Raw genomic sequence first — 27,457 nt, forward strand, 5'->3', positions numbered from 1 at the left:
CAGCTTGCTTGAAGTTTCATTTGAGATCGAATTTGAATTTATCAAGGAAGAATTGAAAGTTGACTGGTTTGCAATCGTTGATAATGGTGGTTGCTGGTGGTTGGGAGCGAAAAGGTGTCTCTGTTTCAATTTAATTTTAATTCAAGTTCTTTCAAAATTTTCCAGATTACCAGCTTCACAGTGTCACTTCATAGCTTCAACATAATATAAAGGAGTACATACGAATTCGAGCAGGACATTGAATCTTGAATGTTGTATTCAATCCCTGCCAGAGGAAAGGTGAGGAATGCCAGAACGGCAGGCAGCTTGTTAACCGAGTACACGTGGAAAATAAATTTTTGGTTTCGCTCCTTCAACTTGGCTCCTTCGCAGTGTCGCAGTGTCTCAGTGTCTGCACAGCACCGCATGCACAACACTTAGAATTTGTCAGTCGCAGCCTCTCCTTATGAACTTATTCAATACTTGATGTATACTAACATTTCTCTGGTCATATAGGTAGAATTTGAAGCCAGTCGTCACGACTAATTCTAGGTGGGTTTCTTATGAAATTTGTTCTTGTGATGAATACGAATTCTATTTGCACGTCAGTCAGAGGTTCAACTTTTGTAGTTTTGCCCAGGACGTCATCTTCGCTTTTACTGAATCTTCACCTTCATAACCTGTACTGTTATTGACCAATCTACTCCAGTTCGTATCATTTATCCGGAGCTCTAGACTTTGCTACCATTATGTCGAATCATAATTCTCTTCCTCCTCGGAGTCCTTTATCATCCACCCCTCCAACTAGCGGGTCTCAAGCGAAATCCGGATTGGTTCCGACCAACAATGTTACCACTAGTGAAGGCATCACCGTGCGCGCACGAATCGATCCCACTTTGACAGTGGCCGACGTGGTTAGGCAGCTTTGCGTCAATCTGAAAATCAAGGGAATACCCTCAGATTACGCATTGAGGGATGAAAATCATGAATTAGTAACCAACGACAATCTGAGGAAGAAAATTAAAGCTAGACTGGACCTAAAGTAAGTTACTAGTTAATGCTGAAAACTCGATCTCTTATTCCATGCATAGGCTTGTCAATTCACCTAATAAAGAGGGGAGGGAGATTGCAGAAAAACTTCAAGTACGGGATCAGAAAACAATGAGATTGACCTTATATACACTCCAGAGATATATCAGGGTGAGTGAATTTCATGCCATTGGCTATCAAATGGTTTCTGAGTCTTCTTAGGAAAACGAATTTGCTTCAGAGTTCATCAATTACGACGGTGTTACGCAGCTTGTGGACATCATCTTCACATCCCTTGGTAATACCTTAGCAGTCAGTATACCCCATATTTTAGGCTTATGCGCTGCCCTAACCATTTTTGAAACTTCATAGTACGCCCTTACAGCTATGCAAAACTTAATGGAACTAGACTACGGATGGGCGTCGCTCGATGAGGCTTTTATCTTCAGAGTTGTCCAGGTGTTATCATCCTCTCACTCTCTCATCAATGTTTGTCGGCCTGCTACTGCAATATTGAAGAAGCTCGTTGAAGCCGATCCTTCTAATGCTCCAGGACCTCAAGCCGGTTCTAGTAAGAATGGGCCTGCTATAGTCCCTGGATCGATATACCGCTATGGCTTCACTGTGGTCTTTGAACAAATGAGAAAAGAAAAAAGTTTATTGGAAACTATCGTTAATCGTCTAGGAAGTGCCGACACGGCTATGGCGCAATATAGGTATATGGTCCATTTTTTAACCCGTTCCTCCGTCCGACCCTCTCATTCAGCATGATGTTGATAAACTCGCTGCTATCTCATGCAAGTGATGTAAGATGGGAAGAGTTTATAGCAGAAATGGAAAGGTTCAACTTGCGGAAAGCTGTTGTGGTCCGTCGGTTTTTCGTTCAGCCCAAACTTGCTCAACCTTCATGTTAGCGGCTCATGTCTCAACACACCGTGGAAGAGCTCACCTCCTGTATCCTCGATTTCCAAGCTAACATGTTGAGGGTGACATATCGCAAGAAGAGCACACTTGTCGATCTCGATGCTCAACTTTCACATGCAGCAGATCTCAACTATATCTGGGAACATAGCAAGCTGATAGAGGAAAGCGATGAAAAAGGGCAGCAACTCAAATGGCGCAAACTTGGTTTTGACACTGAAGATATTGAATTGGAATTTAATGATGTTGGGGTCTTAGGCTTAGAGTGTCTGGTACGTTTCCGATACTGGATGATTCTCGATTACCAACCCTGTCGAGCTAGAAACGGTTCGTCGAGCGAGACCCTGACTTTTCGAAGGTGATAATTTCTTGGCTTGCAGTATTCGAAATTGTGTTTATGCAACCACAGGTTGTGTTGGAACAACTTAGCCGTCCTGTTGAGCGACGGTGTCCGATTGCTAAGGCGTCTAATGAAGTTGTGGAATTGCTGTCAGAACACTGGGCGATCTTTGCCCCCGGTTGTATGATGCTTGTTTAATGCAACGTTGACTTCAAAGCTCATTGTATCTGTCTAGATTCAACTTCGACTACATTTCAGCCTCTTTTTCTAGATTTTTACAAAGTTCATGCATTAGCCACGAATTTTTTTATCAGGATGTGGAGTGAGAGCGGGGCAGCTACTGGAGATTTCATTCGCGTAGTAGCTTTGGTCCGTAGTCAGTAAGTCAAGTAAGTTGATCGGTGTTTTTTGATTGACTCTTGTTAATAGGGTCAAGGTTGCTCTCCGCAACGAAAACGTACGGGCATGGCATGAGGTCGAGCGCGATTTTCTGGAATGTGAATATCGTGCAGTACGGGATAGACAAATGAAGGAGCTTGAGCAAGAAGATGATCTGCTGAGCAAAATTCCTGTGCGGTGGGTACTTCTCAAGTTCGTTCCGTCTTTATTCTTGAACTTTACAACAATGTCCAGCAATCTGCGGGCAAAAATATTCAAAGAATCTTATGAATTCGTACGCCAGCAGAGGATACAATGTCTACTGCAGGGGGCTTGGTTTGTCATCGCCTTACCAGGAAATGCTCCTCAACCACGGGACTCTCGAAGGCCAAGTAAGCCATGGCGGTGAGTGTACCTCGACATATTGATTTTCACCGTCTAACTTCTCTTATTACAGGTTTGTGCGCTTGGTGAGCATATCGAGCGAGGTATAACGACTCACTTCCACAATCTTACTTCGTGCTTTTCAGGATAATAGCACGAAGTACTTACATTATGTAGACAGTGCAGTGAAATTTCCTGTTCGGAGTGGTCTCGAAGACCTCCCCGACAGGATAGAGATTGCCGCGGTCAGTGAGATCGCAACGGGTACTTGTGCCCCTCCTCCCAATGTTCTTCGAGATCACGATGATCTTCCTCCTACCACTCCATTAGCTCCTTCCCCACTTTCGTTTTCTCTTCTCAGCATACACGAAGAACAAGGCTCCCTCGCGGACTTAATAGCACCAGACCAATCACGCTGGGCTGACTGGACGGATGGACTGAACATGTTGAGAAAGGACGGTGGTCATGTCGCGTCAAAAGAAACGGCAGGATTCGTTCAGGCGTTGACGGAGATTGGTCTCAAAATTAAGCTGCTAGGTGAGTGATTTTTGCCTTTCTAGTCAGCTCTTCCTGAATGTGTCCTTTCAGACCTTTCAGGCGAGATGGTGGAAATTCCTAGCGGGTTAACGGCGGGTCCACCTCCGCCCAACACCGACTTTTTCTTCTCTGAACTAATATAAGACTCTGAAAGCTATCTTTATTTTTTTGTATTGTAGTACTGTAAAAGGTTTTATTGGAGACTATTGCGTTGTGTACAGTGCAGTTGATGCAAAATGAAGGGTATGAGTATAAAATGCGATTGTGAGTGAGTGGGTTAGTATGAAAACAGCGGGGGTTGAACCCGACGAGATGCTACAAGAGGTGAGATGAGTGAAAACAAGTATAGTATAATACAGAGAGTCAGTGACAGTTGAAGCACTGCACGTTTAGAGCAAGCAAGCGCTCCTTGTTAAGTAGTCAGTGGCCGTTGAAGCCTCTAAGGTTTACAGAATGCTGACTCCTTCTAGTGACCATTGGCTTGGGTGGCGTATTCCTCGCCGGCTTGGAAGAAGGGTTTGAAGATGGCACCCGCATCGTGGAAATCGTTGTGCACAACGTTCACAAGGTAACACGAATCCATTAACTCGGAAATGATTTTGGCGGAAGGAGAGTCTGGATCGTAGACGCGGGCCCATTGCTGTCCAAGTTCAAAGGCTTCATCCTGTAGAGCAAGAGATCTTCATTAGTAATTCAGGAGTTATCATAGCAGATTGCAAACCTTCCAAGCCATGAAGCTGACCGCCTCCACAATTGTTGGCTGTACGATCTCTTTGCCTGGGAATACACCCCAAGTTACCGCGTTAGGCCCTTCAGAATGAGTGTTAGTGCGAAGGTCTCCTCGCTTATTGATAACATAGTATGTGATATTGCTGTCTCGTTCAATGTGTGAAAGTAATAATGTGAGTAGAGCGGGTTTGACGAAGAATTCGAGATAGGCCTGTTACAGGAGAATAAGCAAGCACATTCTGCGCTCCAATCGTGGAGTACAAAACTGAACGAACCTTTTGGTACACATAGCCGTTGCGGGGACCCCACCCAAAGACCTTGTCGCTGCTTTTTGCACCATTAACGGCGGGTTGGGAGTTGATCGTGAGAAAACCAAGAGAATTCATACGAGCGAGTTGCTCAGAAATGATCGAAGTCTCTGTCGAGGGCTTCTGGTCTGACCATGGAAGGGCGCTAAGTTTGCCTATACAAAATTGGGCGAAAAGGTCGGCGATTTCGGCGAAAGTCGATGGTTGCCCCCAAAGTTTAAGGGCATCTTCTCTCTGAATAAATGGAAGAAGTCAATAGGAACAGGTATACGCGGACGAAAAGGTACAGACAGATTGCTTTATGGAAACTCCATAGCCATCTAATTCACCGTATGCTGGACTACGAGAATCACCAAAACGGCCATTAGGGTATTCATCCCAGTTTTCGGTCCGGGAGATGTAGGACTTGGTTCGGTTTGCCCAGAATATGGGTCGGATGGTCTCTTGGCGTCGTGTAGGTGTCAGAGACTGTACGAGGTCGAATGAGACTACAAAGATTTCAAAATGAAGTATGCAACCGACCTGTCTCCAGGGGAGGGGTTTAATTGTCTCTACCCTGGGTACTAGGTTGAGCTCTTCCAACAACATCCTCGTACCCTTCTCTAAGTTCATCGTATAGAAATGCAGGCCATGAATCCCCAAGTTGGCGTTTAAAATTCTGCGGCACATGTCTGCGACAAGTTTTGTACCAATCTCCCTCACTTTTTCGTCATTGGCCTTGTGCGGTTCCAATGCATCTTGGAAAGTCTGTGGTATGATCGTCTGAGCCAGACTAGTTGCCCTCTGAAATCCATTCCAAGTCTGGATCGGTGCAATTCCTGGAACAATGGGGATGGTGATTCCGGCCGCTCGAACAGCATTGACCCAATCGATGAAGACATCGACATCGTAAAACATCTGTGTAAAGATAAAATTCACACCAGCGTCGACTTTCTCCTTGAGGTACCTCATTTCAAGGTCTCTTTCTTCTGTGGGTAGGGTTTGATGCTGAGGAAAGCCGGCGACGGCAATGTCGAAGTAATCTCCGTATTCACGGCGGATATGTCGGACGAGATCGATGCCATGCACAAAACCTCCCTCAACTGCTTCCCATTCCTCTTTGCCCATAGGAGGATCGCCTCTCAGGGCAAGGACATTCCTACATCCAGAGACTTTCGCTTCCTGATATGCAGATTAGCAGTGTCAAAATCCACAGAAGTTATGACTCACCCGGAGGGCAATATCGACTTTCTCCTTCGGCATATTAGTACATGTCAAATGCATGCAGGTCTCTATTCCAACAAGACCCTGACATGTCTTTACCATTTCCGCAGTAAGTTCTGAGGTTCGTCCGCCAGCATTCCTACAAATGATGTTGGCGCAAGGCTATGATACATAAGATTGGCCATACCAAGTGATATCGATGAACTCTGGACCAAGTCCTCGCATACGTTCTATACGGTCAAGCAAATTTTGGAGACCCTTGATCACAGTTTACCGTAAATTCAATGGATGTAAGAAAGTCTACATACTTGAGCTGTTCTAGGAGGAAAGTATTCGAAGGACCACCATATTTTGTTTTCTCTTTCGCATTGCGCAATTTTTTGGGTAACTTTCATGACAGCGTAAGGTCGTGAGGAAGGAAAGGGAAATGAAAGTGATGGTCAAGAGCAAAGGAAGGAATGGTTCAATTGTTGAAACTACGTATTAGCGATTGGATGATTCAAATTTTCCGTGTGAACCACCCTCGAATCATGTCCTGCACTCAAAAACTCAGACTCGCACTCTTGATACTGAGATGACAGGTATATGCAATGCACATGGATACATATGCATCCATTTTGCAGCAATTCGCAGTTTATATATATTGTATCGTGCGCTATGGGCACGGAAAGACATCATTCGGTCTCATACTGGTCTCATAGGTGGTCGATCATAGCAGCGTATGCAGAGGATTCAAAGATCTTGATCAGATAGTAGGATAACGCATGTTACCAGTACTACAGCTACTATTGCGACCATGATCGCCATATGAGGCCTATTTTGAAAGCGTAAATGAGGTGAGATACAGCGAGGACGAAATGAAAACATACTTAGTGCCTGCAAGAAACGCTCTCATATCCAACAGATCTCGATATCCATTGAAATACTCCCAGAGTCCACCCGCTATCGCAAGCAAAGAGGCAACGAATTGAAGGCCAGATAAAGGGATATTGAAACTGGAGCCATTCGTTTTTTCGTCAGCATCTGGCACAAGTCGAGCATGAAGGATGAGAGACGACGATAGGACAGAGAAGAGAAGGGCCAGTTTTAGATGCGAGAGGACATTTCTCTCAAGAAAGCAAAAGTCCCGGGCAGTGCTCCCTGTGTTCTGTATGACAAGACGTTGCATAAGGACAAGATCAGCATAGCTGCCGGTTGATCGGCACACCACGCGATCCCGTGACCATGTTCAGTTTTCAAACAGGGCGACCTTAGGACCTAATTTGTTATTCACGAACGCTCCCCTGCTAATCGACGACTGTAACGACCACGACGACAGCTCCCAGGACGCCATGGTTGGCTTCTTCAAACGCATTCTCTCCCTTGGCAGTAAAAAGAGTAGTAGGAGAAAACAAGCTCAAGCCGTTCGTAGCAATGATTGGGTGGACGAAGTGGGAGCTCAGACGAACCAGCCTCAGAACAATGATGAGGATAATGAAATAGCCGTAAACTTATTACTAAGATCTTCCTCCGCACGTTTCGCTGTTGTTTCTGAAACCGACTACACACGGCTGCCTCCACTTCGTGAGTGACTCTTCCAACAACATCTTCTCCACCATGCTGACCAACTATAGCTCACCCGATTAATAGTGCTATCAGCACACCCACTGAGTCGAATGCTAGCCTTCCGAGTACCAGCTTAGCACGATGCGGGACCTACACCGTCAAAGTCCATCCTCGGCAACGCCATTCGAGTACGGAAGTTCCGATCGCTAATCGTGGTCTTGTCCCTGAGCCGAAGACTCCCCAACCTCGCCGCCGAGCGCAAACAACTGGAGATGATTCTACACACCTCCAAGGTTTGCGCAGAGATCCTTCCGTTGCCAGTCTGCTTGATCTGTACGATGAGCATGGACACCTTCCAAAAGAAGCATTTTCAAATACTCCGCCTCGGGAAGGGCGCCCCCAAAAGCAACGGGCAGGATCTACCCTGCGGGAGCTTCTTGGCGAGCCAGAGAACGGTCATCACCGTTATGACACTAGTAGCTCGTTGGAGGGCGATATTTCTTGGGCAGAACGATTTCTTGGGTGAGGTTGAAATTTTGACTTGGAGAGGTTAAATACTCATGATCTTCTGGTAGCGAGGCCAATAGTGCCGCTTCTTCCGTATCCTCCCTCATTCTTCAAACGCCAGACAACCTTAACTCTCGTTTCTCTGACAGTCTAATAATCGATAACGCTCCTTCCGACTCCACGTTCATGAGCGATCACGATCTTTGTTCTACCTCCAGTTTCCTTGATAATCCCGCCGTATCTTCAATGGAAGTAGAGCTCAGTGCGACCACTGAATCCTCTCAGATCATTGACTCCCCTTATATCACTGAAAACCCCTACAACAACCTAGACCGAGATCCGAAGACCCCTCGTAGAGCTTCAGAGGTCTTTGGATTCCTTGCAGAAAAGCGAAAGTCTCGACCTACAGTGGAAACCTTTGATAAGCTTCTGTTCAAACCGCCTAGTACTTTTAGCTCGCCCTCGGACAAGGATCCATCTGAAAGTACTACTCTTTCTCGATTTTCTGAGGATTCTTCTATGTTCAATCACAATCCCCCTATCGTAACTCCTTCCCGCGACGCCTCTTCTAGCGAATTTTCTAGACATTCAAACTCAAATACTTACCCCAATACTTACCCCAATCCTTCCTCCAATCCTTCCTCCCAACGACCTGTTTCTCGTATGCTATTCGAAGATGGCCGGGCTTCACGTGTCCCTCAACAACAGCTGACTGATCAGCCAAGTGGACCTATAGAGGAGGATGTCCGCGAGGTCAAAGTAATATTAATTGCTCCAACCAAAGTCATTGTAACTGCCCCCACTCCTTTGGCGGATACTAGTGATCGACCTACAACTAGAATGCCTCGTGGTCCTCGCTCCCTACACCGTCATCGCTCGCGTAATAACGCGAAAGAACGGGGATACCGAGAAGGACTTGTAGAGCGTTCCAATTCTTCTAATTCTTCTGACCCTTTCACTCCCATACCTTCTCGCCCGATGAAACTTCGCAGCTCCTCAGGTTCCTTAAGTTTGACATACATGGACTCGAAAACAACTCATTCCCATGGTCACATTTCTAATCCAATGCCTTTGGGAAAAGAGAGCAGGAGCAGAAGGCACGGTAGCACTAAATCGCTCATGTCTGCGGTGTTCGATAAAGAAAACTCGCATAATCACACCCTCGGGCTTGTTGCTACCCCTGACATTCCTTTCACTCCCGTGCGATCCAATTCATCGTCGCGTTCTTCGCTTCTGCGCGCCGCGGTAACAGCAGCATCGTTTAAACCCCCGCGCGATATGACACCTTCTCCCGCATCGTCGACGGAACTCTCGCCAGTTGGGAAGATGATGATGATGGATGTAAGAAGACAGAAAATTATGATGAGAGGCACGCAAGAAAAGGAGCGATCACAGAAGAGTGGTAGCGAAGGTCGAAAAAAACATCGCAGAATTTGAGTTGTTTGGGTGTGTAAGTGAAAATTTTTATAACTTAGGAGTTATGGTATGCACATATCGTTAAACTGCTGTCACGTATGCATATGCATATCTTTCTTGATTTCATGCAAACTACTTTTTATTACGTTCCTTCAAGTCATTATTTCTGGAACCCATTCTTTCTCTTTGTTGGACTAGGAATTGCTGGACACTGTCTCAATACAAAAACAAAATTTACATTCAGTTTGATAGCCTTGACTGAATGTCATCCGAGGCTTTCTGGATGTCTGCGAGTTTTATCCGCTATAATAAGTCCCTTTCAGCATATGCCTTCATTGCATTGTGCTACCTGAATCGCCTTGGTTTCCTGTCTTTGTAGCTCTCCAATGTAAGTACTCCAAGCTATAGTGAGGCAGTTTATTCAAAGTGGTAGAGTAAGTGGCACCTCCCCCTCCCGTGATGTTGACAGGTGGAGAGGTGAACCAAAGAAGAACATCGGTGGTGTCCCGGGAAAAGTGGCTGGCTGTATGGAAATTTTTGAATGGAGTTAGGAGCAGAACCTCTTCGTCGGTATTCCTACGCTTACTAGTCTCTTTTGGAAGCTTTGAGTATTCATATTGGACACTCATGATTGAGAGTGTGGCCTGACGTGGCTGTTGTAGTTTGAGCGCACTTTTAAAGCTAGTGTGACTTGTAGCACGTGTGCGTTATCGAACGCGCGTCACAGTACCTCTACCTACTCTACCAACTACATCTCACTTCTACTTGTCCCTACTATTACTGGCCCCTTCTTGAAGCTCCCGCCACACTTCGTCACTCTGAATACAAACTTGATTTTGGACGTGCAACTATGGGGTCGCAAAGCGCTGAAGACTTTCTCACTAAACAAATATTTATTGAAGGAAACATTGTGGGTTTTACTTTGTTTTCGGGGCTAGAAACGTGTTGCTTGATTCAAAAGTCTAGATCACATATCGCTCTCTCAGTCGCCAAGTTTCTCTCCACGTGAATGCCGCGAAAAAGTAGGAAATCATTTGTATCTTCCACTCACTAAACCACTTATCTCTGTTAACAGCGCCCTTGCTACATTTCATAAGAAGGGTAGGAAGGAGGGCGAACGTGAAGCCTCTGCGACATACCTAGTCAGCGGAAAGGTGCAACTAGATACCCAAGAACCTGACACAATGATAACGAATGTGGACATGGGTGAAGAAAATATACAGTATGATGATGATGGAGCAGAAGAGGCTCCATTGATTGAGGTTGTTCTTGTTGGCGAAAAGGACTTGGAACGTGTGTCGCACCATATCTTCGATCTGTCATACTGTGTCTGAACAATTTACAAGTGACGAAATCTAAATTCTCTACGATTTACAGTATCCATATCTATAGTTTATCCCCTGCACCTATAATCGTATGTCGTATCACGCTTGTACCAGTCGAATTGCTCACGGAGCGCGAACTGGTCACAGGACCTGGGCCTTATATGTGGCCCTAATGAAATTGTGCGGGACATCGACAACAAGAAGGGAACTGAAATGGCAGCCATAACGGGCAAGATTGTCGGGAACGTCAAAGTCTGTTCGTTCCAAGGCTATTCTCTCCCAACCCTAACCATTCTATTCGATAGGAAGGAAAAGGAAAACCCTATGTACAAATTCCTCCACCACCGCCTGCGGCAACTACCAGTACTGTTTCGGGTCCAAAATCTTCCGAATCTGTATCTACTGAAAGTAATTCTATCACGAGGAAGAGCACATCGACTTTCGAGAAACCTAAACGAAGTGACTTTTTTGCCAAAGCCAAGCCAAAAGAGGTGGTCAAGAAGGAGAAGAGTACCAAAGAAGAATCCAGCAACTCGAAGGCGAAGATTACCGCTGCTACATCCAAAATCTCCGAACCTGAAGAGAAGTTATCCAACGTGGGTGCCAAAGAGGTATTGTCTATCACTTGGTATTTACTATGATGCAACTTTAGGTCGGCCGGGAGCATAAACGGGAATTCCCTCCAGAATCAAAGGAAGACAAAATCAAGGCTTCGAGTACCAAAGGCAAAGCTCCTGCGAATCATCGGGTTCTTTTTCTCGTCTTATGATGACAATTATTTGTTCATTTCCGTCGATCTATAGACTGGTCACAAACGAAAATCGCCCGATTCTGAGACTGAAATCGGAAGTCCTTCAGTCACGGTCAAGAAGAACGTGATTATTAGCGATGAGGAAGAAGATCAATCGACACCGAAAGTAGAACATCCTAAGGGTAGAAATAAGGGCAAGCAAGCTATGAGAGGGTCAGATGAAGATGTTTTAAAAATGATGGATGTCGACGATGGTTAGGCTCCGATTTCTGTTCTAATCATGATTACTTAAATTTGGTCTAGATCAAGTCATCCGCGTCTCGCATTCCAGGGCATCTCCAGACTTAAACACGGCTGTGGGTTCTGAGACCGAGGATGTAGAGATGCAGGACCATACACAACATAGCAAACCCGCTCCTCAAATCAAGAAAAAGGCGACGAAAGTGAAGACGATTGTGCCCATTGGTAGGAATGGCTTGAGGAAGAAACGTGTCATGAAGAGCAAGATGACCGTAGATGAGAAAGGTTACATGGGTAAGGGCTTGTTTCAAGAATAGTCTAACTGAGTGCTGATTGATATTGCACCAGTAACTGAAGACTATAGTGCCTACGAGTCTGTTGAGGAAGGGGCGCCTGATTCTGAGCCCGCGAAAGGCAAAGGCAAACCGCGTAAGGACACAGCTGGTGGCACGAACAAGTCAAATAAGATGGAGACACCACGCTCGAGAAAAGTGAAGGACGAAGAAGAGGAGAAGGTAGTGCAAGAGGATATTGAGACTCCTTCCACCAACTTAAAACCTGCTCCGAAGCCAAAACTGAAGACTTCAACTTCGACCAGCAGTAAAGGGTCTGGTGCTAGTACCAGTCAGAAGAATATAGCTTCGTTTTTCGGGAAATCAAAAGGCAGCAAGTAAATATTGCGTATACAGTATGTACTGTTCCAGATCGTTACTATGTCACAGTATCATTATCTACTCTCTCTGGACTCAGGCGACCGGCATAACCGTGTTGAGCCCTGTTGGCGTTGATTTTTGTTAAAATTTTATCATGCTATGTACGGTCCTACGGAGGACCAGCGGCTTGAAGCGCGTGATCGGAAGTTGATTCGGTGCTTCTTCCTGGGTATAAATAAAGAAACTTTACCCAACGAAAAGCAGGCCTGGCTGCCCAATTCAACATTCTCAAACAAGATTTAAAATTCTTCTCTGACCGTACCATTGCAAATCCATCCCGCCCCAGGACTCCTAGGACTCACGACTTTTCAATCGACGGCAGGGAAGAGGTCTTTGAAATGGTTAACACGTATGGAGCCACAGTCACTTCCTCTTCAACGGAAGCGGTGGACGACGAAGACACCAATGAACATACTGCATTTCTTGGAGATAATAGAGATATAACCACTACGAGGAAGGAAGATAAAGCAGACGGGCATGCTAGTATAACAAGTTCTATTAGCAATCTGGCGAATACAATTATCGGGAGTGGTGCGCGCCGCTTTGTATCTGGTCGCTCACTGAGTAGCTTGGCTAATTCGTGATTGATATAGGAATGTTGACCTTCCCCCTCGTGCGTATCTGGAATATCGTCCGAGCCTCCCCACTTGTACGAGTACTGATACACTGTCACAGGCTTTAGCTTCAGCGGGAATTCTTCCGGGAATGATCACTTGTGTCCTCTCCGGCGGCATAGCAGCTTTCGGATTGTATCTTCTTTCTCTATGTGCAGCGAAAGCTCCACACAGACGCTCTTCCTTCTTTGCCGTTGCGGAAATAACCTTTCCGAAAGCTGCGGTGTTTTTCGATGCTGCTATTGCCATCAAATGTTTTGGGGTATCCATTAGGTGTGTCCATCCAATACTACTACTCTCATCTGTTCGACTCACGGTGTTGGACTCGCAGTTACTTGATTATAATCAAGGGCCTTACACCGAATGTCGTTTCGTCTCTGTATCACGATCTAAGTGACGCCGAACCTCCTGCATGGTCGCAAAATGGAAGAAACTGGCTTGCTATATTCATGATCATCCTTATACCCTTGGCATTCCTCCGTCGACTGAACAGCTTGAGGCACACCAGCTATATAGCATTGTTTTCAGTAGGTGAGTTGTGTTTAAATTATCTACATTATCGTCTTTTGCTCATCGTTGTTCTATCTTATGTAGTGTATCTTGTCATCATCGTCATCAAGTGTTATTTCTGGCCTCTGAAGGATATGCCACCTGCAGGCGAGATTCGTTTGGTCCACTTCACGTCCAATTTCTTGTCGACGTTCCCGGTGCAGGTTTTTGCTTTTACCTGTGCCCAGAATGTGAGGAATGGGTTGAATCTAACTGGCGCCTTCCGCTAATACATTTGTATACAGCTCTTCCCTATTTACAATGAAGTGAAGAGCAACACACAACCTCGAATGAATATCATCATAGGCTCCGCCATTGGTTCAGCGACTTTGACGTACGAAATCATCGCTGTCTTTGGATATCTTACTTTTGGAACTAATGTAAGCGTTGTCCAAACTTTATCTCTTTCGAGGCAATAATAAGTCGTTCAGGTTGGCGCCAATATCATTGCGATGTATCCTTCTACGTCGCTTTTCGTTGCCATCGGACAGTTGGCAATTGTTATACTTGTTCTGTTTTCCTATCCTTTGCAAGTTCATCCTTGCCGGAATTGCTTAGACAAAGTGTTCCATGCCGGAGAATCTGTGAAACAAGTGGTTAGCGAGGGGTCCGAGGTTGACATAGACGACCACGGCAGTGATGATATGTCAAATACCAAGCACACCATCTTGACTTTGGCCATCATAGCCAGTACTTTCACCATTGCCTACCTCGTAGATGATCTCAAAATAGGTGAGGAAACAAGCTCCAAATACATGACTCCCTCTGAATGAGGATATCTAGTGCTTTCATTCGTTGGCTCAACGGGATCAACTACGCTCTCTTTTATTCTTCCGGGGCTGATGTACTGGAAGGTACGCCCGAAGTTGATATTTTGGTATTGACTAATCTCTTTGTGGATATAGTTGAGCCGTGGAGATGAGAGCTCGAGGACACTGAATCGTGCCGCTCTTGCGCTGGCCGTATACGGCGCGTTCATTTTTGTGTTTTGGTGAGACTGTTATGAGCTATCACCCTGAAGACTGAACTAACGCCAATTCGAGCCTGGGATTCAACATCTATCAAGTAGTTCAGCCTTCTACGTCCGGCGATCCTGCTCACTGAAAGCTGTATTCGATCATAACATATGGCACTCTACATATGTAAAAGTAGTGTAGGGACCTTGAGATCATTATGCTTACATGAGAAGTTCCCACAAATCGAGCCTCACTGAACATTGTCAGTGATTCTCTCCTTTGAAAACGACTGTACAAGTCGAATAGCCCGAAGCCTTTTTCCTTTCCTATGATATTTGCTTGCTATGCCGTCTGGTGAGTAGCACCTCACTGCACGACGAGCTCTCCAGATCACTGAAAGGCTGCGTGACGATCGCTGCTTTTCCCTCTCGCCCCAGACCATACAAGCAATCCTGCACTCTCAGAGTCGTCTACATCGTCTTCGGCAAACTCTAGAGCCTCATCACCCTCTATCATTGAAATGTCCGACTTCAGCCTTGTCTCTACCAGTATCACCGCTAGTTCCAGTACTACCAGCTTTCTTGTTCCCTCGGAAGACACTTTTTCCGATTCTCCATCTCCATCCATCGATGGGATTCCCTTTGTGTCTCCCTTTATCTCTGCCGAAGATGCACCAGGGGATCTTCCCAACTCCATGAGCTTTTCTGACAGTCAGATACCTGACGTAGACCCTCAAATATTGGAGGCTCTACGGAGCAAGGACAGAATTTATGTCCTGAGATTGGGGGAGATTATGGAGGACCTTATCAACGAGAAAAAGTGCGCAGATTCAATTCAGATACCTTCTTTTTAGACTAATTTTCATTTCATAGGGTTCGCGCTGACCTGACCGCAGCTTCCTCTTACCAGCGGCTCCTCCTGCATCGTTGCACTGCCTACTACAAGCTTCAAGTAGATGTAGATCCTCTCACGAAATCAATCTCTGCGCTCTTGATTGCAGAAAGTCGAATGTGAGTCGTGGCTGCTACTTAGTACCGACGTGTTATTCAATCATTTCTGTAGACCTCTCCGAAGACTGGCAGACCTCGTTCCTCCTGAGCCGACTCCACAACCTGCATTCAAAATTATGCAGAGGTCTCCTCATGATCGTCGCGTCAAACCTCAATCTCACACAGGCTCGGTCACCGGTGAAGATGCTGACTCGTCTGATATCGAGCCTTCTGAAGCCGGCAGTGTTGGTGGACGCAGCAGTGTTACCGGTGGCAGCTCTAAGAAGCGAATGACGATGGAGGAACGTGAAGCGGCTTACAATGAAGCTCGCTCGCGTATCTTTAACGAAAAGGGGAGAGACACAGATATGAGTGCTAGCTCGTCCTCTATCAGCGTCGCGTCAAGCTCAGCAGGGGGAAGTAGTCTAGGAGATGGGGAGGACTCAGTAAACTCCTTAGCCACAGAGAGTGAACGTTCGAGCCCTTCTTCCAATAGAAGAGGCAATTCCTCTATCAAGTCATCTGGCTCCCGGCCGTTACGATCTTCAGCGCAGCCATTCACATCCAGCGGATCTGGAAGCTCACGCAACTCTCGTGCCCCTTCTCCCGCATTCACCTATGCTTCATTATACGAACCTGCCTCATCCGGGTCGTTTGATCCTAATTCTGCCAGTCAACAATACCCATCAGCACCATTCGGGTATCCTTATTCTGCCCCTGCTCCCGCGCACCCGAGTCCTTCTTTTCCCATACAACCATATCCATACTATTATCCGTACGGTCCACCGCCTCCGTCGCGCAATCCCTCCGATCCTCCATTGACAGGTGAAGTATATCCACCCCCTCTTCCAATGATGTACAATCAATACATGTGGCAAGCTCGAAATATGCCTCCATTACATTCTGCTCCCCCCTTACAGCCACAGAACGCTACTGGCGGTCCTCCTCCTCCTCATCCCTTTGCACCGCCACCGTTTATGCAACATCCGCCTGGATATGGATATCCAATGCCTGGCTACTATACGCCCCCGAGCGACTTGTCAATTACATTTCAGTCTCATCCAGATGGACAGCTTTATGATGGGCGCAATATGGGTGCTTCGTTTCCAGCAATGATTCCTCCTACAACTAACAATGGGTCGGCGCACGATGGGGTGCCCGGATCTAATAATAAGTCTTTGAACCATCGCGCGTCGAATGGTCATACAAAACCGCAGACTACCCCATTATCTCGTCCAGCATGGAGCTACGGTCCTGGGATTAGCATGGGCGGAACAATGGTCACCATGGCCGGCTCAAACAGCAACGGTAGTGGCGAAACTACTGGACCACGTTTGCATTCGATGCGTAGACAGTCGAACACAAGCAACGGGAGTTCCTCAGGAGCCTATCGATCCTCGAACAGTGACGAAGCCTCCTCTATCGCTGTCAGTTTGACCCCTTCTCATCTCCTACAACCGTCGCTGATCTCGTTTCTTTACCAGTCATCTTCAACCTCATCGTCTTCCAGAAGGACGTACACCTCAACAGCATCTTCTCAACATCCTCTCCCACCTCGACCTGACTGGGCGGTTGGTCTTAAACCTGACCCGACTCTTCACTCCACTAATTCAAGTCGTCACCACGATAACAGCTCCCGTAACTCCCCGGTATCTCCTCCTCGCGTCCCGAATGGTACAGGGCACTCGAACAATTCTCATAGACGCCCTCAACAGACACAGCCATTGATATCGCTTCAGTCACAAGATTTCCCCCCTTTGACTGCTATGGCCACACCAGAAAAGCGACCGACTGCAGGAGGCGTTTGGACGAATCCATCAAGATCGGTCATGACGACTCCCGCGCTCGGAGTTACAAGTTCAGGAAATGCTCTCGTCCATCACCCCAATGCTCCCAATATTCCTTTCACCAATAGCGAGGCAAATGGTTTCCGTGCTGAGGACGGCTTCCAGCGACCGCCTCCGAGAACAGCTGAGCTCTATAACCCGAAGATATCAAAGCGATCTAATACCATGCAGGTTCAGGGGGAGAAAAACAGCGACGTTCGTCTGAACGACCAGATTAGAGGTCTTTCTCTGGTGGATGGACCGTTTCATACCAATCACACACGAAGCAACTCTGAAATGTCCCTTCCTGAGGCAAGATCGACATAATTTGTGGAAAGTTGGCTTCATCGTTTGTCGTGCTTCTTATCGCATCACTTTGAGCACTTCTGCTGTCGATAATCTTCCATTGTTTCATCCTCCTCTACATTACTTCAGTAAATATGTTCTTGTTATGAAATATCTACGATAGAATGAACATAAGTGTTTTTGTTCATATAAGTTGTAGTGCAATTTCTTGTTGAGTGTACTTATGTACTTTCATGTATGTACCTGATAAACAAGAGAGTCATTTCTTTCTTTGGACTTTCCACTCCAAAAAATAAAATTCGATGAGATATTTGGCCCAGCAACCTCCAGCAACCCAGGGGAGCAACTTACAAATGGTCGACGAGCTCATTAGAGTGTCAGTCACGTAACAAGAACAGCGCAGCATCGGATGTCATCCCCTAGCGTACCCTTCAGCCTCCTTCAGCTCGTCATTAGCTCCACGACGATGTAATGAAAGAGAAGATCTGGCTTAGGGGAAAATAATGGAGAAGAAACTCCGCTGTTGTAGACCGCACCTTGCTCAATGGTGGCTAATGTACTTACTCGGATTGGAGATGAAAAATTCGGCGTGTATAGGGGGGTGCACCGCGAGTGCTCAGTGGGTGCAGGACCTAGGGTGAGCTGTGGAACCTTTAAACGAAATAGTTTCAAAGTGTGCCTACACATCGACTCGAGCACTGCCCATTCCAGTCGGTAAAATAGGCCTCTTTTCTCTTTGTGTTTATTTACTTGTCCGATAATACATTTTCCCCGCAAGAGAAAACCGCAAAAGTACTAGTCTTTTGAGCCTGGGCCCAGAAATGTATTGGAAGACAAACAATGATGAACAGCTGCGTTGCGCACTTAGGTGCCTGATCCGCATTTTGCTTGACCCTGCTTGACTCTGTTCCCGCATTCTTCCGCAATCCTCTACGAGCCTCTACGTATGTATGTATAACTCTATCCCCCCTTCCCCTTCCCCCTTCCCCTTCAATATTGGACTTCGACCCAACTTGGTATATAATCCAACAAGTACGAAGTGCTAGTTATATCTCTCTATTTTTGTCCTCGACAGCGCTTGGAAGCTCCTCTTTTCAGTGTCACGGAAGGATTGTCGGAACTGCGATGCACTTAGTTTAGATCCAGAGCAACCCCGGAACGATCCAGAGCTCCGCGATTTCCCCGCCCGTTAACAGAGACATTACAAGTTCACGAACAGCGGTCCGCGGACCGTCAATAAAACGAAGTTGAAAATTCTCTTATCTCCCAACACTACCACCTCCACCCAGGCATCGAAAATGCAACCACTTTTTCTCGGTCTCGACCTTTCTACTCAACAGCTTAAAGCAGTTCTTGTCAGAGAAGATCATTCCATCTTACATGAGTCCTCTGTTCGTTTTGATCAAGACCTGCCCAGCTACGAGACAGAAAACGGTGCTCTCAAAGGTCCGGCTGAAGGGGAGGTAACCTCTCCTGTGGCTATGTGGCTCGATGCTTTTGAACTTTTGGCGGAGAGAATGAAGCAAGCAGGCGTCGATTTTGGTTCAATTGCTGCCATTTCTGGTGCAGGACAGGTATACGAATGCGTTTCTGTAAAGCGTTTGCCTTCTAACAAATCTTCAGCAACATGGCTCCGTTTTCTGGTCATATGATGCAGAGGACGCTTTAGCATCTCTGGATCCGTCGCAGACATTAACTTCACAATTATCACCCAAAGCTTTCTCACTACCTCGTGCGCCCATCTGGCAAGATTCCTCTACAACCAGGGAGTGCAGAGAAATAGAAGAAGCTGTCGGCGGTCCTCAGATTCTTGCTGACATTACTGGCAGTCGCGCCTATGAGCGATTCACCGGGACTCAGATCGCTCGGGTAGGTTAGTTCCGTCTCCGGGTCTTCTCTGGTTAATATTTTTTCTCTTCCTTGCAGATCCGCAGAGTAAACGCTGAAGCCTACAAAGCAACATCACGGATTTCTCTGGTATCATCATTCATGCCTTCAGTGTTTCTTGGTCGCATCGCGCCAATTGAAATATCTGATGCCAGTGGTATGAATTTAATGAACGTACTGACCTGCAAATGGGACGACATACTTTTGGACATCTGTGGGGGGCCGGAACTTCGTTCCAAGTTGGGTCCTGTACGTGTCTTCTGTCATTGTAAAATATGTCTGGACTGATTGTTGTATCAAGGAACCTGTATCAGGCGGTACTTGTTTGGGAAATATAAGCTCTTTTTGGACCAATCGATGGGGATTCAATCCAAGTAGGTTATTCTTCAATTACCATGATCTCGGTAGTGATCTTGGTGTATCGTTCTTAGATTGTTTAATCGCACCCTTTACCGGTGATAATCCGGCCACCGTCGTTGCGTTATCATTTCCTGGAGATGCTCTCCTCTCTCTGGGAACTTCGACCACGTTCCTCCTTTCTATTCCTCCCGCTGACATTCCTCCGAAGCGTTTCACAACATCACATCTGCTTTCACATCCTACGACTGCTCCTGATGCACAGATCGCTATGCTTTGCTACAAAAATGGAGCTTTAGCCCGAGAACAAGTCCGAGATAAATATGCTGACTCTGACTGGTCCAACTATAATACACTGGTTGATAGCGGAAACCCTGGTTGTGATGGTTACATGGGTCTTTACTTTCCGCTTCCTGAAATCATCCCCCCTGGCGTGAAAGGCGAATTTTTCTTCCGCAATGGTAGATCTGTACCTCCGGTACAAGTCACAGAAGAAGAAGTTCCCCAGGCTTTTCAACCTAGGATGATCTTGGAGTCCCAGTTCCTATCCATCCGTTCTCGAATTGCAGCCATCTTACCTCCCGATTCTCCCCCTCTTCAAAGGCTTGTTGTGACCGGGGGATCGTCAGCAAATCACACCATTCGTCAACTTGCTGCTGACCTGTTCAACATGAAGGTGTATGTCAGTACGACGAAGGAAGCTGCAGGCATGGGTGGAGCGTTGTTGGCTAAGTACGCTTGGTGGAAGCAGAACGGGAATAGCAAGGGGACGTTTGAAGAGATGAACGCAATGATGGAGGGCGAATCCACTGGAATGAAGTGTGTGGCAGAACCTCGGGAAGAGGTTGCAATTCAATACGACGGTCTAGTTGCTTCATACACTGCATGCGAAGAAGAAGTTGTCAAAATCTGGGCAACCAAGGACGCTTAAATTCTCCTCTTCATAGATTTACATCTAGCTTTGGGCTTTGGGGTCTTCATTTAACTGCACATAATGTATCTTCTGTTTACTCTGGGTACTGTACTGCTGTCGGACAATGCATTGGCTGAACATGGGCGCTTATTTTGATGTTGAACCTGATATCAACTGTCCTTCGCCGAAACACAAAAATTTCTCGGTTGACTTCGATAATCCGCGAGACCTACTTCTCCAGCACTTGCAACGCATCTTTCATGGATCGAAAGCTTCCTGCTGAAGCTGAATCGCTCAGCGGTCCGTCCTCCAAACGCCCGAGGCTGGATCTTGAAGGTGGGCCGGGCGCTTTTCCTGATCTATGACTAGGGCTCTGTTGACTGTGCTCAGGCGAAGGTAATACACATATACCGAAAGAATTCAAAACCGATTTGAGTCCTACGGGAACCGCAAATGTTGCGGAGCAACCATTGGACCATGATACCAGCTGCGACAGCCCAAACAAGCCGAAAAAGAGCAAGGACAAAAACCTTCGAGGTCGCCGGAGAAGAGACGAGGCGTCTAGGGACGAATGGCAGGCGCGAAATCCAGACGCATCCAAGGAGCCTCGCCTTCCTAAACGCGAATGTGCGCTGATGATTGGATTTTGTGGGTCTAAATACAGTGGAATGCAATTGTGCGTTGCGTTGAATCTTTGGGGTTCACATCTGAACTTGTTATGCAGTCAGAAGACACAACCTGGTCTACCTGAACAACGGACAATAGAAGGAGAACTGTTCAAAGCCTTAGTAACAGCTGGAGCGGTATCCAAAGACAATTCTGAGGATCCCGTCAAAGTGCGCCTCGTCTCGTCTCGTCGCCCAATTGATGGTTTTCATAAACTCTATCTTCATTCAGGTGGGCCTTGCTAGGGCTGCGCGTACAGATGCGGGTGTACACGCAGTAGGCAATATCGTATCTTTGAAAATGATCATGTCCGTACCGGGCGTAGATAATTTGTGTGCCCGTATCAACACATTGCTACCTCCAGATATCCGCCTGTGGGGATTTGTAAGTCCTCACAGTCGTCTCTCAACCACCTTCTCATCTGAGCCTTTAGCAACGCGTACAAAGATCTTTCAATGCCCGATTGTAAGCATTGTATTGAAGGCAATGACCCTTGTACTGATTTTTCTCATCGTAGGCTTTGTGACGCTCGCAAATATACCTATTTTTTCCCGTCGTATCTGTTGATACCCCCGAAGCCTGGCTCGCATCTAGATCGTGTTTTACGGAAGCATGCAACCTCACAAGGATGTGAGATACCCTGGAATAATGATCCGTTCTGGAGTACCATCGACCCCTCAACATCTACTTGGCAAGAAGATATGATACGCAAGCGAGCATGGAGAGCAACACCAGCTCACCTTGAACGCTTACGGACTATCATTCAAAAGTTTGAAAAAACCCATAATTTCCATAACTTCACCGTCGCCCAAGATCCCAAAGATAAAACGAATAATAGGTTCATGAAGAAGTTACAGGTATGTCTTTACTCATAAGTGGAATCACATACAAATAATACGGGCCAAGGTTGCAGAGCCAGCTGTTTATGGCGAAACCGAATGGATCGCTGTGTCTTTGGATGGACAAAGTTTTATGTTGCATCAGGTAAGATCTTCCATGGAACATCTGCTTTCAAGCTAAGTGATTTTTTGCGCCAGATAGTACGATTTCCTTGTGTTCTATAAATGTTACCGCACACGCTGAGCTAACGTCAAGCGCAAAATGATGTTCGCATTGGTGATGATTTGTCGCACCGGGACACCTAACAGCCTTTTCGATGAGGTACCCGTTTTGCTGAAAGTTGCTACGTCATTACTTATAAAGAATCTACTTAGCTCTTCGAATTGACGAGGGTCCATATACCGAAAATGCCCGCATTGGGTCTACTATTGGAGTATCCGGTCTTCACTGGGTATAATACGAGGATAGCCAAGAAGTTGGCCCCTTCAGATCCTGACTATAGGGAACCGATTGATTTTGAGAATTACTCGGAAGAGATGAATTCGTTCAAGCAGCAGTACATATATGATAATATGAGAAGTATTGAAGACAGAAAGGGATTGTACGTCTTATACTTTAGCGGATTCAGTGCTCTCACTGATACTGAAAAAGGTTCGACGGCTGGATCCGTTCTATTGATTCTTACAAAGGCAACGATTTCCTCTATCTCAATCCGAAAGGCATTATTCCTCCAGAGGCTATCATTAAGAAAGGGGAACGGAGGCAAGATCCTTTTAGGGAAAGAAAAGTGTTCAACCTCACTAGCTTTGCTGAGGATGACAGTGAGAAGGTGCAGGTGGAGGAGTTGACCGATGAAGCAAATGAGGATGCAGAAGAGTCTTTGACCAAGCAGCAGTTGGAGGAGGCGGAGGGGTAAAATACATGCTTTCTGAATACACAAAAAAAACATTATAAAAATAGGTCTATGTCTGAAATTTCCGCATTGTCTGAATCTCATCGAGCAATGCTTGCAATCTGTCGTCATCTATTTTAACCAAACTGGTGTATTGAAGATTATTGGTGCTCATATAGAGAATAACACATGACAAACCTTGGGACAACACTTTTAGCTTCTTCCGCATCAGCGGGACAGAGGTTGGCAATCTGAGCTGTCTCGAATTGCGTGAGAGCAGGTTCTCTTCTTAAAGTCCTATGGTCCATTCAGCTTGTATTACTGATATTGGACGCATTAGGGCCAATTGCATACTCTCGGACTGCGCTCGCAGAGTCTGTAGTGCTAAATTTGGTGAAAGTTTTGACATATTCCAGCGTTTTGTTATATACACTACGAAGCAATGAGCTGCGACTTACTATGAGAAGAGAAGTTCACAACGTACGCAGTATCCGGTGCATCTTTATCTCGATTCTCAAGCAAGTATTTGACCTCAGAAATCAACAGACAACCGGCATTATTGAACTCTTGAAGCAAGTAAGAAAAGAGACGCTAGTGCACGAATCAAGGCTTAGTAGCACCTGGGCCCAGTTTGAGGGCAGCAGCATCTTCTTCCTCTCCCGTTGGACGATGTCGAAGTCTAGTAGTCATTTTGGTGCAGCGCAGAAAGAGGATTTTTTTAGCGCCGCTGTCAGTAAATATCCCACGGCGCGACGCGTGTCCCTCCAGCTTAAATATCCATTTACATCTTACACCTCATTCATAATGTCTACATCAGCCGAGCTTCTTGCTGAAGCTGTTTCTGCATCAAAAAGCGACTCAAAACGCTCGGAATCTCTTTACAAACAAATCCTCTCATCGACCAAACCGTCAACGCACGAGAACAGTCAACAGACGCAGACTCTTCGGGACCAAGAAACAGCGTTGGTGAACTTGGGTCAACTCTATAGAGATCAGAAGTATGTTGATCTCGACATATGCTATGAGACTGCCACATATTGAGGCGCTTTGAAGCAATGCTGCAGGTGTAGCGGAAGTTATCACCCTGTCGCGATCATTCATGTCGTCTACGGCCAAGGCCAAGACCGCGAAACTGAGTTGGTATTTCGCATCCTATCTGATATCGCAAATTCATCTACGGGACTAGTTCGTACCCTCTTGGATTACTTCAACGCAATTCCGAATAGCCAGAAAATACAAATGACGGTGCTTCAAGATAATATTGAATGGGCTAAACGTGAAAAGCGGATATTCTTGAAGCAGAGCTTAGAGACAAGATTGGCTGGTCTGTACGTCCGTCTACTTCGTTTCTTCGTTATTCGTGCTTATTCGGTGTCCAGCCAACTTGAAACCCACGAATACAAGCCCGCACTGGCTTTAATTGACACACTGCTGACCGAACTACGAAGGTTAGACGACAAGATGATCTTGACCGAGGTTCATTTACTAGAAAGTCGAGTGTACCGAGGGATTGGTAACATGGCGAAAGCAAAGGCAAATCGCTTTCGTTCTTCACCTTTTGTCTTGGCCTAACGCGATTTCAGGCTGCTCTTACATCTGCGAGGACAGCTGCCAACTCGATATATTGTCCACCCGCTCTCCAGTCTTCCCTCGATCTGCAATCTGGTTCGTACCGTTCCATATTGCCTTCTAGTATTGGCACTCAAATGTACGACAGGTATTCTGCACGCCGAAGACAAAGACTATACAACTGCCTATTCTTACTTCTATGAAGCCTTTGAGAGTCTCTCAACGCAAGGAGAAGATGATGGCAAAGCCTTGAGTGCTTTGAAATACATGATGTTGTGCAAAATTATGTTGAACCTCGTGAGCAATGCATTGTAGTCTTCTGTCATCATAGATTTACCTCTGTTTCCAGCCGGAAGACGTTACTTCGTTACTATCTATCAAACTGGCCGTCAAGTACGCTCAGCTAAGAGAGGTAGAAAGTATGAGATCTGTTGCGAAAGCACATCAAGCACGGAATTTGGCTGATTTCGAGAAGGCTCTGAAAGATTATAAAGATGGTACGCATTTCTATTATACCCCCTTTCGTCTCGTTAACAATTATTCATAAGAACTTTCTTCGGATCCCACCATCCGCTCACATCTTTCGGATCTGTACGATGCCCTTCTTCAGCAGAATCTGCTGAGGATTGTAGAGCCTTATTCTGTCGTGGAACTTGAATACATTGCAGAATGTGTTGGCCAAGGCAGGCAGAGCGTTGAGACAAAGTGAGTTATAGACTGATTTCTGTTTCGAGCTATCGACGAAAACTTTGGTTCATTTACAGACTTTCGCAAATGATTCTTGACAAGGTCTTTTATGGTGTTCTTGATCAAGGACGAGGGTGTCTTCTTGTATTTGATGAACCAAAAGCTGATGTTGGTCATTCCTTCCCATAATGCCGACCGACTTTTCTGACTACATGATTTTTATGTATAGGAAATGTACGACAGTGCGATCAACACTCTAGGTCAAGTTAGTAAGGTAGTAGAGTCGTTATATGCAAAGGTAAAATTTATTGCATATCTTCACGTTGAATATGGTTGGCTTAATGAATTTCAATTCTTAGTCGGTGAGCATTGCATAGAGCTGCTCGTTAAACAGTAGTGTCTATGATCAATTAATATAATTTCTCGTTGATTAAATGGATTCGATGAAGACGCCCTAAGTTCTTCGAGCCACGGTCGGTCTGATTAAGTATACAGCGTGGTGGGAAGGGCTTGAAAGCAAAAAAAAATTGAGTGGCTGCCTAGCCCAGCATGAGAAAAACGCGTTGCGTCACGTACGCACGAGACACCAGCTCGTGGTCACGATCCAATATGGTTCCCACGCCGGACTTTCAACTGCGTCTCTCCTGCGTTCTAGCCTTCTTGTATTTTGCTTGCATACAATGTTTCAAAAGTCTCAATCGCAGTCAGGACTGGGAACATTCAAAAGAGACTTCTCGCACAATGTTGCTCGCGCTTCCACGCAGGGCTCTTCTCGGAATGAACCGATTGACATCGATGGGCCCGCGTCACCTCCACGCGCACCACCCAAGTTAACCGGAATGCAGCTTCGAATGAAAGCTATCGAGGAGGCACTAGGCGGAAATACTACTGTTGCTACTGCGTTCAAAGCCTCTCAGCCTCTTGTTGAGTCCCGCACTTTCAACAAGAGGCCTTCGGATCCAGCGCTGTTATTCGAAGACGACAGTAATGTGCCTCCGTCCAAGAAGAAGCGCCAACTTCCGCCGTCCTGGTCTGAAGAAGCCCTCGAGAAGGTGACAACGTCTAGATCGTCGACAATCAGGCCTCAAATCAGGAATTTGCCGAGCACAAGTAGTCCAGTGGCTATTAAACGACCGGCTGGAGTATTTCTCAGTCCAGAACAGAGTCAAATTCTCCGATTAGTAGAGGAAGGAACGAGTGTATTCTATACGGGGAGTGCAGGTAAGCACATCCTGCCTCATTATATGCGCAATGTGACTGACCTCAACAATGAATAGGGACTGGAAAGTCTGTCCTCTTACGTGAAATTATAAAGACCATGAAGAAAAAGCACAAATCATTAGACGCGGTCGCCATCACCGCTTCTACAGGTGATTCTGCCTTCAAGCTTCCTTCCCTACATTTATTCTCATCGACATGTCTAGGAATTGCGGCTTGCAATATCGGCGGTGTCACGGTCCACTCGTTTGCTGGATTCGGTTTAGGGATCGAAAATGCCAAAGAATTGGCTGGGAAAGCTCGCAAAAATAAGAAAGCATTCGCTAGATGGACTAGGACGAAAGTACTTATCATTGATGAAGGTGAGATAATTCAGCCCTTACTCATTGCGTAAGTAGCAAATCATCCCCACAGTCTCCATGGTTGATGGTGACCTATTCGACAAACTCGCAGAGGTAGGTTCTATCATTAGGAAAAGTCCTCTCCCTTTCGGAGGCATACAGGTGCGGACGAGTTTCCTTTCGCTTACGTTACGGCTACCAACTCATGAATCTGACAATACAGATCGTAGTTACTGGAGACTTTTTCCAACTCCCTCCAGTGACCAAGTCCGGTTCTGTGAAATTTGCCTTCGAAGCCGCATACTGGTCCAAATCAATTCAACGAACGTTCAATTTGACACAAGTCTTCCGACAGAAAGATCCAGGTTTGTTGTAATATCACAGGCGTATGGCTAGGCTAATCGGGCCTGTAAATATCCAGCCTTTGTCAACATGTTGAACGAAATGAGATTCGGAGTATTGACGGCGCAATCTATTGCAAAGTTTCGCTCACTTTCTCGAGATATCGCGTACGATGATGGCCTTGGCCCCACTGAGTTGTG

At 46.1% G+C, this 27,457-nt stretch overlaps 15 protein-coding genes across 15 annotated transcripts; 10 read left to right on the forward strand and 5 right to left on the reverse strand.

The window, feature by feature from the left end:
* Window positions 1-728: 728 nt before the first annotated feature.
* C8R40DRAFT_1057023 (ELMO/CED-12 family-domain-containing protein) lies at window positions 729-3,711 on the forward strand (the record flags this gene model as incomplete). Its single annotated transcript, XM_046225122.1, has 14 exons — window positions 729-1,021; window positions 1,071-1,179; window positions 1,231-1,320; window positions 1,381-1,724; window positions 1,775-1,874; window positions 1,923-2,201; window positions 2,252-2,287; window positions 2,339-2,450; window positions 2,505-2,649; window positions 2,699-2,845; window positions 2,903-3,052; window positions 3,105-3,135; window positions 3,178-3,568; window positions 3,620-3,711. 14 exons carry the CDS (start codon window positions 729-731, stop codon window positions 3,709-3,711), a joined length of 2,319 nt encoding a protein of 772 aa, XP_046081508.1.
* Window positions 3,712-4,034: 323 nt separating this feature from the next.
* Window positions 4,035-6,203, reverse strand: C8R40DRAFT_1056966 (methylenetetrahydrofolate reductase-domain-containing protein; the record flags this gene model as incomplete). The annotated part of the gene is made up of 8 exons (XM_046225119.1): window positions 4,035-4,232; window positions 4,290-4,508; window positions 4,573-4,839; window positions 4,897-5,073; window positions 5,128-5,766; window positions 5,815-5,947; window positions 5,996-6,066; window positions 6,117-6,203. The coding sequence occupies 8 exons, from the start codon at window positions 6,201-6,203 to the stop codon at window positions 4,035-4,037; spliced, it is 1,791 nt and encodes a 596-aa protein (XP_046081509.1).
* A 388-nt stretch (window positions 6,204-6,591) lies between these two features.
* Window positions 6,592-7,361, reverse strand: C8R40DRAFT_646883 (uncharacterized protein). The gene has a single exon (XM_046235764.1). The coding sequence runs from the start codon at window positions 6,974-6,976 to the stop codon at window positions 6,623-6,625; it is 354 nt and encodes a 117-aa protein (XP_046081510.1). The 5' UTR covers window positions 6,977-7,361; the 3' UTR covers window positions 6,592-6,622.
* Window positions 6,680-9,453, forward strand: C8R40DRAFT_646846 (uncharacterized protein). Its single transcript, XM_046235763.1, has 3 exons — window positions 6,680-7,371; window positions 7,422-7,875; window positions 7,929-9,453. Exons 1-3 carry the CDS (start codon window positions 7,140-7,142, stop codon window positions 9,295-9,297), a joined length of 2,055 nt encoding a protein of 684 aa, XP_046081511.1. The 5' UTR covers window positions 6,680-7,139; the 3' UTR covers window positions 9,298-9,453.
* Window positions 9,407-9,971, reverse strand: C8R40DRAFT_646809 (uncharacterized protein). Its single transcript, XM_046235762.1, has 3 exons — window positions 9,863-9,971; window positions 9,626-9,799; window positions 9,407-9,563 (listed from the first exon to the last, which is right to left on the reverse strand). The coding sequence occupies exons 1-3, from the start codon at window positions 9,903-9,905 to the stop codon at window positions 9,517-9,519; spliced, it is 264 nt and encodes an 87-aa protein (XP_046081512.1). The 5' UTR covers window positions 9,906-9,971; the 3' UTR covers window positions 9,407-9,516.
* Window positions 9,972-10,014: 43 nt separating this feature from the next.
* Window positions 10,015-12,420, forward strand: C8R40DRAFT_1126575 (DNA polymerase subunit Cdc27). The gene is made up of 10 exons (XM_046229029.1): window positions 10,015-10,186; window positions 10,243-10,298; window positions 10,352-10,569; window positions 10,623-10,690; window positions 10,749-10,853; window positions 10,907-11,197; window positions 11,254-11,349; window positions 11,405-11,606; window positions 11,656-11,886; window positions 11,941-12,420. Exons 1-10 carry the CDS (start codon window positions 10,127-10,129, stop codon window positions 12,264-12,266), a joined length of 1,653 nt encoding a protein of 550 aa, XP_046081513.1. The 5' UTR covers window positions 10,015-10,126; the 3' UTR covers window positions 12,267-12,420.
* A 223-nt stretch (window positions 12,421-12,643) lies between these two features.
* On the forward strand, window positions 12,644-14,572 carry C8R40DRAFT_1057081 (vacuolar amino acid transporter 5; the record flags this gene model as incomplete). Its single annotated transcript, XM_046225123.1, has 10 exons — window positions 12,644-12,836; window positions 12,899-12,918; window positions 12,981-13,192; window positions 13,251-13,450; window positions 13,514-13,659; window positions 13,714-13,848; window positions 13,900-14,200; window positions 14,252-14,322; window positions 14,374-14,459; window positions 14,512-14,572. The coding sequence occupies 10 exons, from the start codon at window positions 12,644-12,646 to the stop codon at window positions 14,570-14,572; spliced, it is 1,425 nt and encodes a 474-aa protein (XP_046081514.1).
* Window positions 14,573-14,686: 114 nt separating this feature from the next.
* On the forward strand, window positions 14,687-17,828 carry C8R40DRAFT_647424 (uncharacterized protein). Its single transcript, XM_046235766.1, has 4 exons — window positions 14,687-15,243; window positions 15,297-15,434; window positions 15,487-16,840; window positions 16,898-17,828. The coding sequence occupies exons 1-4, from the start codon at window positions 14,945-14,947 to the stop codon at window positions 17,564-17,566; spliced, it is 2,460 nt and encodes an 819-aa protein (XP_046081515.1). The 5' UTR covers window positions 14,687-14,944; the 3' UTR covers window positions 17,567-17,828.
* A 1,015-nt stretch (window positions 17,829-18,843) lies between these two features.
* C8R40DRAFT_1175689 (uncharacterized protein) lies at window positions 18,844-20,720 on the forward strand (the record flags this gene model as incomplete). Its single annotated transcript, XM_046232362.1, has 4 exons — window positions 18,844-19,119; window positions 19,169-19,414; window positions 19,472-19,681; window positions 19,734-20,720. 4 exons carry the CDS (start codon window positions 18,844-18,846, stop codon window positions 20,718-20,720), a joined length of 1,719 nt encoding a protein of 572 aa, XP_046081516.1.
* A 242-nt stretch (window positions 20,721-20,962) lies between these two features.
* On the forward strand, window positions 20,963-23,124 carry C8R40DRAFT_1175690 (pseudouridine synthase; the record flags this gene model as incomplete). The annotated part of the gene is made up of 9 exons (XM_046232363.1): window positions 20,963-21,038; window positions 21,093-21,538; window positions 21,600-21,752; window positions 21,802-21,833; window positions 21,886-22,225; window positions 22,275-22,352; window positions 22,464-22,529; window positions 22,583-22,809; window positions 22,860-23,124. 9 exons carry the CDS (start codon window positions 20,963-20,965, stop codon window positions 23,122-23,124), a joined length of 1,683 nt encoding a protein of 560 aa, XP_046081517.1.
* Window positions 23,125-23,170: 46 nt separating this feature from the next.
* Window positions 23,171-23,790, reverse strand: C8R40DRAFT_1056936 (HRDC-like protein; the record flags this gene model as incomplete). Its single annotated transcript, XM_046225117.1, has 5 exons — window positions 23,171-23,246; window positions 23,299-23,397; window positions 23,455-23,532; window positions 23,585-23,666; window positions 23,721-23,790. 5 exons carry the CDS (start codon window positions 23,788-23,790, stop codon window positions 23,171-23,173), a joined length of 405 nt encoding a protein of 134 aa, XP_046081518.1.
* A 16-nt stretch (window positions 23,791-23,806) lies between these two features.
* Window positions 23,807-25,802, forward strand: C8R40DRAFT_1258160 (PCI-domain-containing protein). Its single transcript, XM_046233792.1, has 11 exons — window positions 23,807-24,098; window positions 24,154-24,236; window positions 24,287-24,428; window positions 24,480-24,660; window positions 24,684-24,765; window positions 24,818-24,966; window positions 25,019-25,166; window positions 25,218-25,374; window positions 25,434-25,524; window positions 25,586-25,654; window positions 25,716-25,802. Exons 1-11 carry the CDS (start codon window positions 23,905-23,907, stop codon window positions 25,731-25,733), a joined length of 1,314 nt encoding a protein of 437 aa, XP_046081519.1. The 5' UTR covers window positions 23,807-23,904; the 3' UTR covers window positions 25,734-25,802.
* A 534-nt stretch (window positions 25,803-26,336) lies between these two features.
* Window positions 26,337-26,731, forward strand: C8R40DRAFT_1021403 (uncharacterized protein; the record flags this gene model as incomplete). Its single annotated transcript, XM_046223013.1, has 2 exons — window positions 26,337-26,577; window positions 26,634-26,731. Coding segments are annotated over 2 exons (339 nt in total), but the record flags the coding sequence as incomplete, so codon positions are not given.
* Window positions 26,732-26,779: 48 nt separating this feature from the next.
* On the forward strand, window positions 26,780-26,935 carry C8R40DRAFT_1025993 (uncharacterized protein; the record flags this gene model as incomplete). The annotated part of the gene is made up of 1 exon (XM_046223078.1): window positions 26,780-26,935. A coding segment is annotated over one exon (156 nt), but the record flags the coding sequence as incomplete, so codon positions are not given.
* An 18-nt stretch (window positions 26,936-26,953) lies between these two features.
* Window positions 26,954-27,221, reverse strand: C8R40DRAFT_1057111 (uncharacterized protein; the record flags this gene model as incomplete). The annotated part of the gene is made up of 2 exons (XM_046225125.1): window positions 26,954-27,098; window positions 27,157-27,221. Coding segments are annotated over 2 exons (210 nt in total), but the record flags the coding sequence as incomplete, so codon positions are not given.
* Window positions 27,222-27,457: the final 236 nt, after the last annotated feature.

This window comes from Lentinula edodes (genome assembly GCF_021015755.1).
Source record: "Lentinula edodes strain Le(Bin) 0899 ss11 chromosome Unknown C8R40scaffold_45, whole genome shotgun sequence".
Lineage (NCBI taxonomy): Eukaryota > Fungi > Basidiomycota > Agaricomycetes > Agaricales > Omphalotaceae > Lentinula > Lentinula edodes.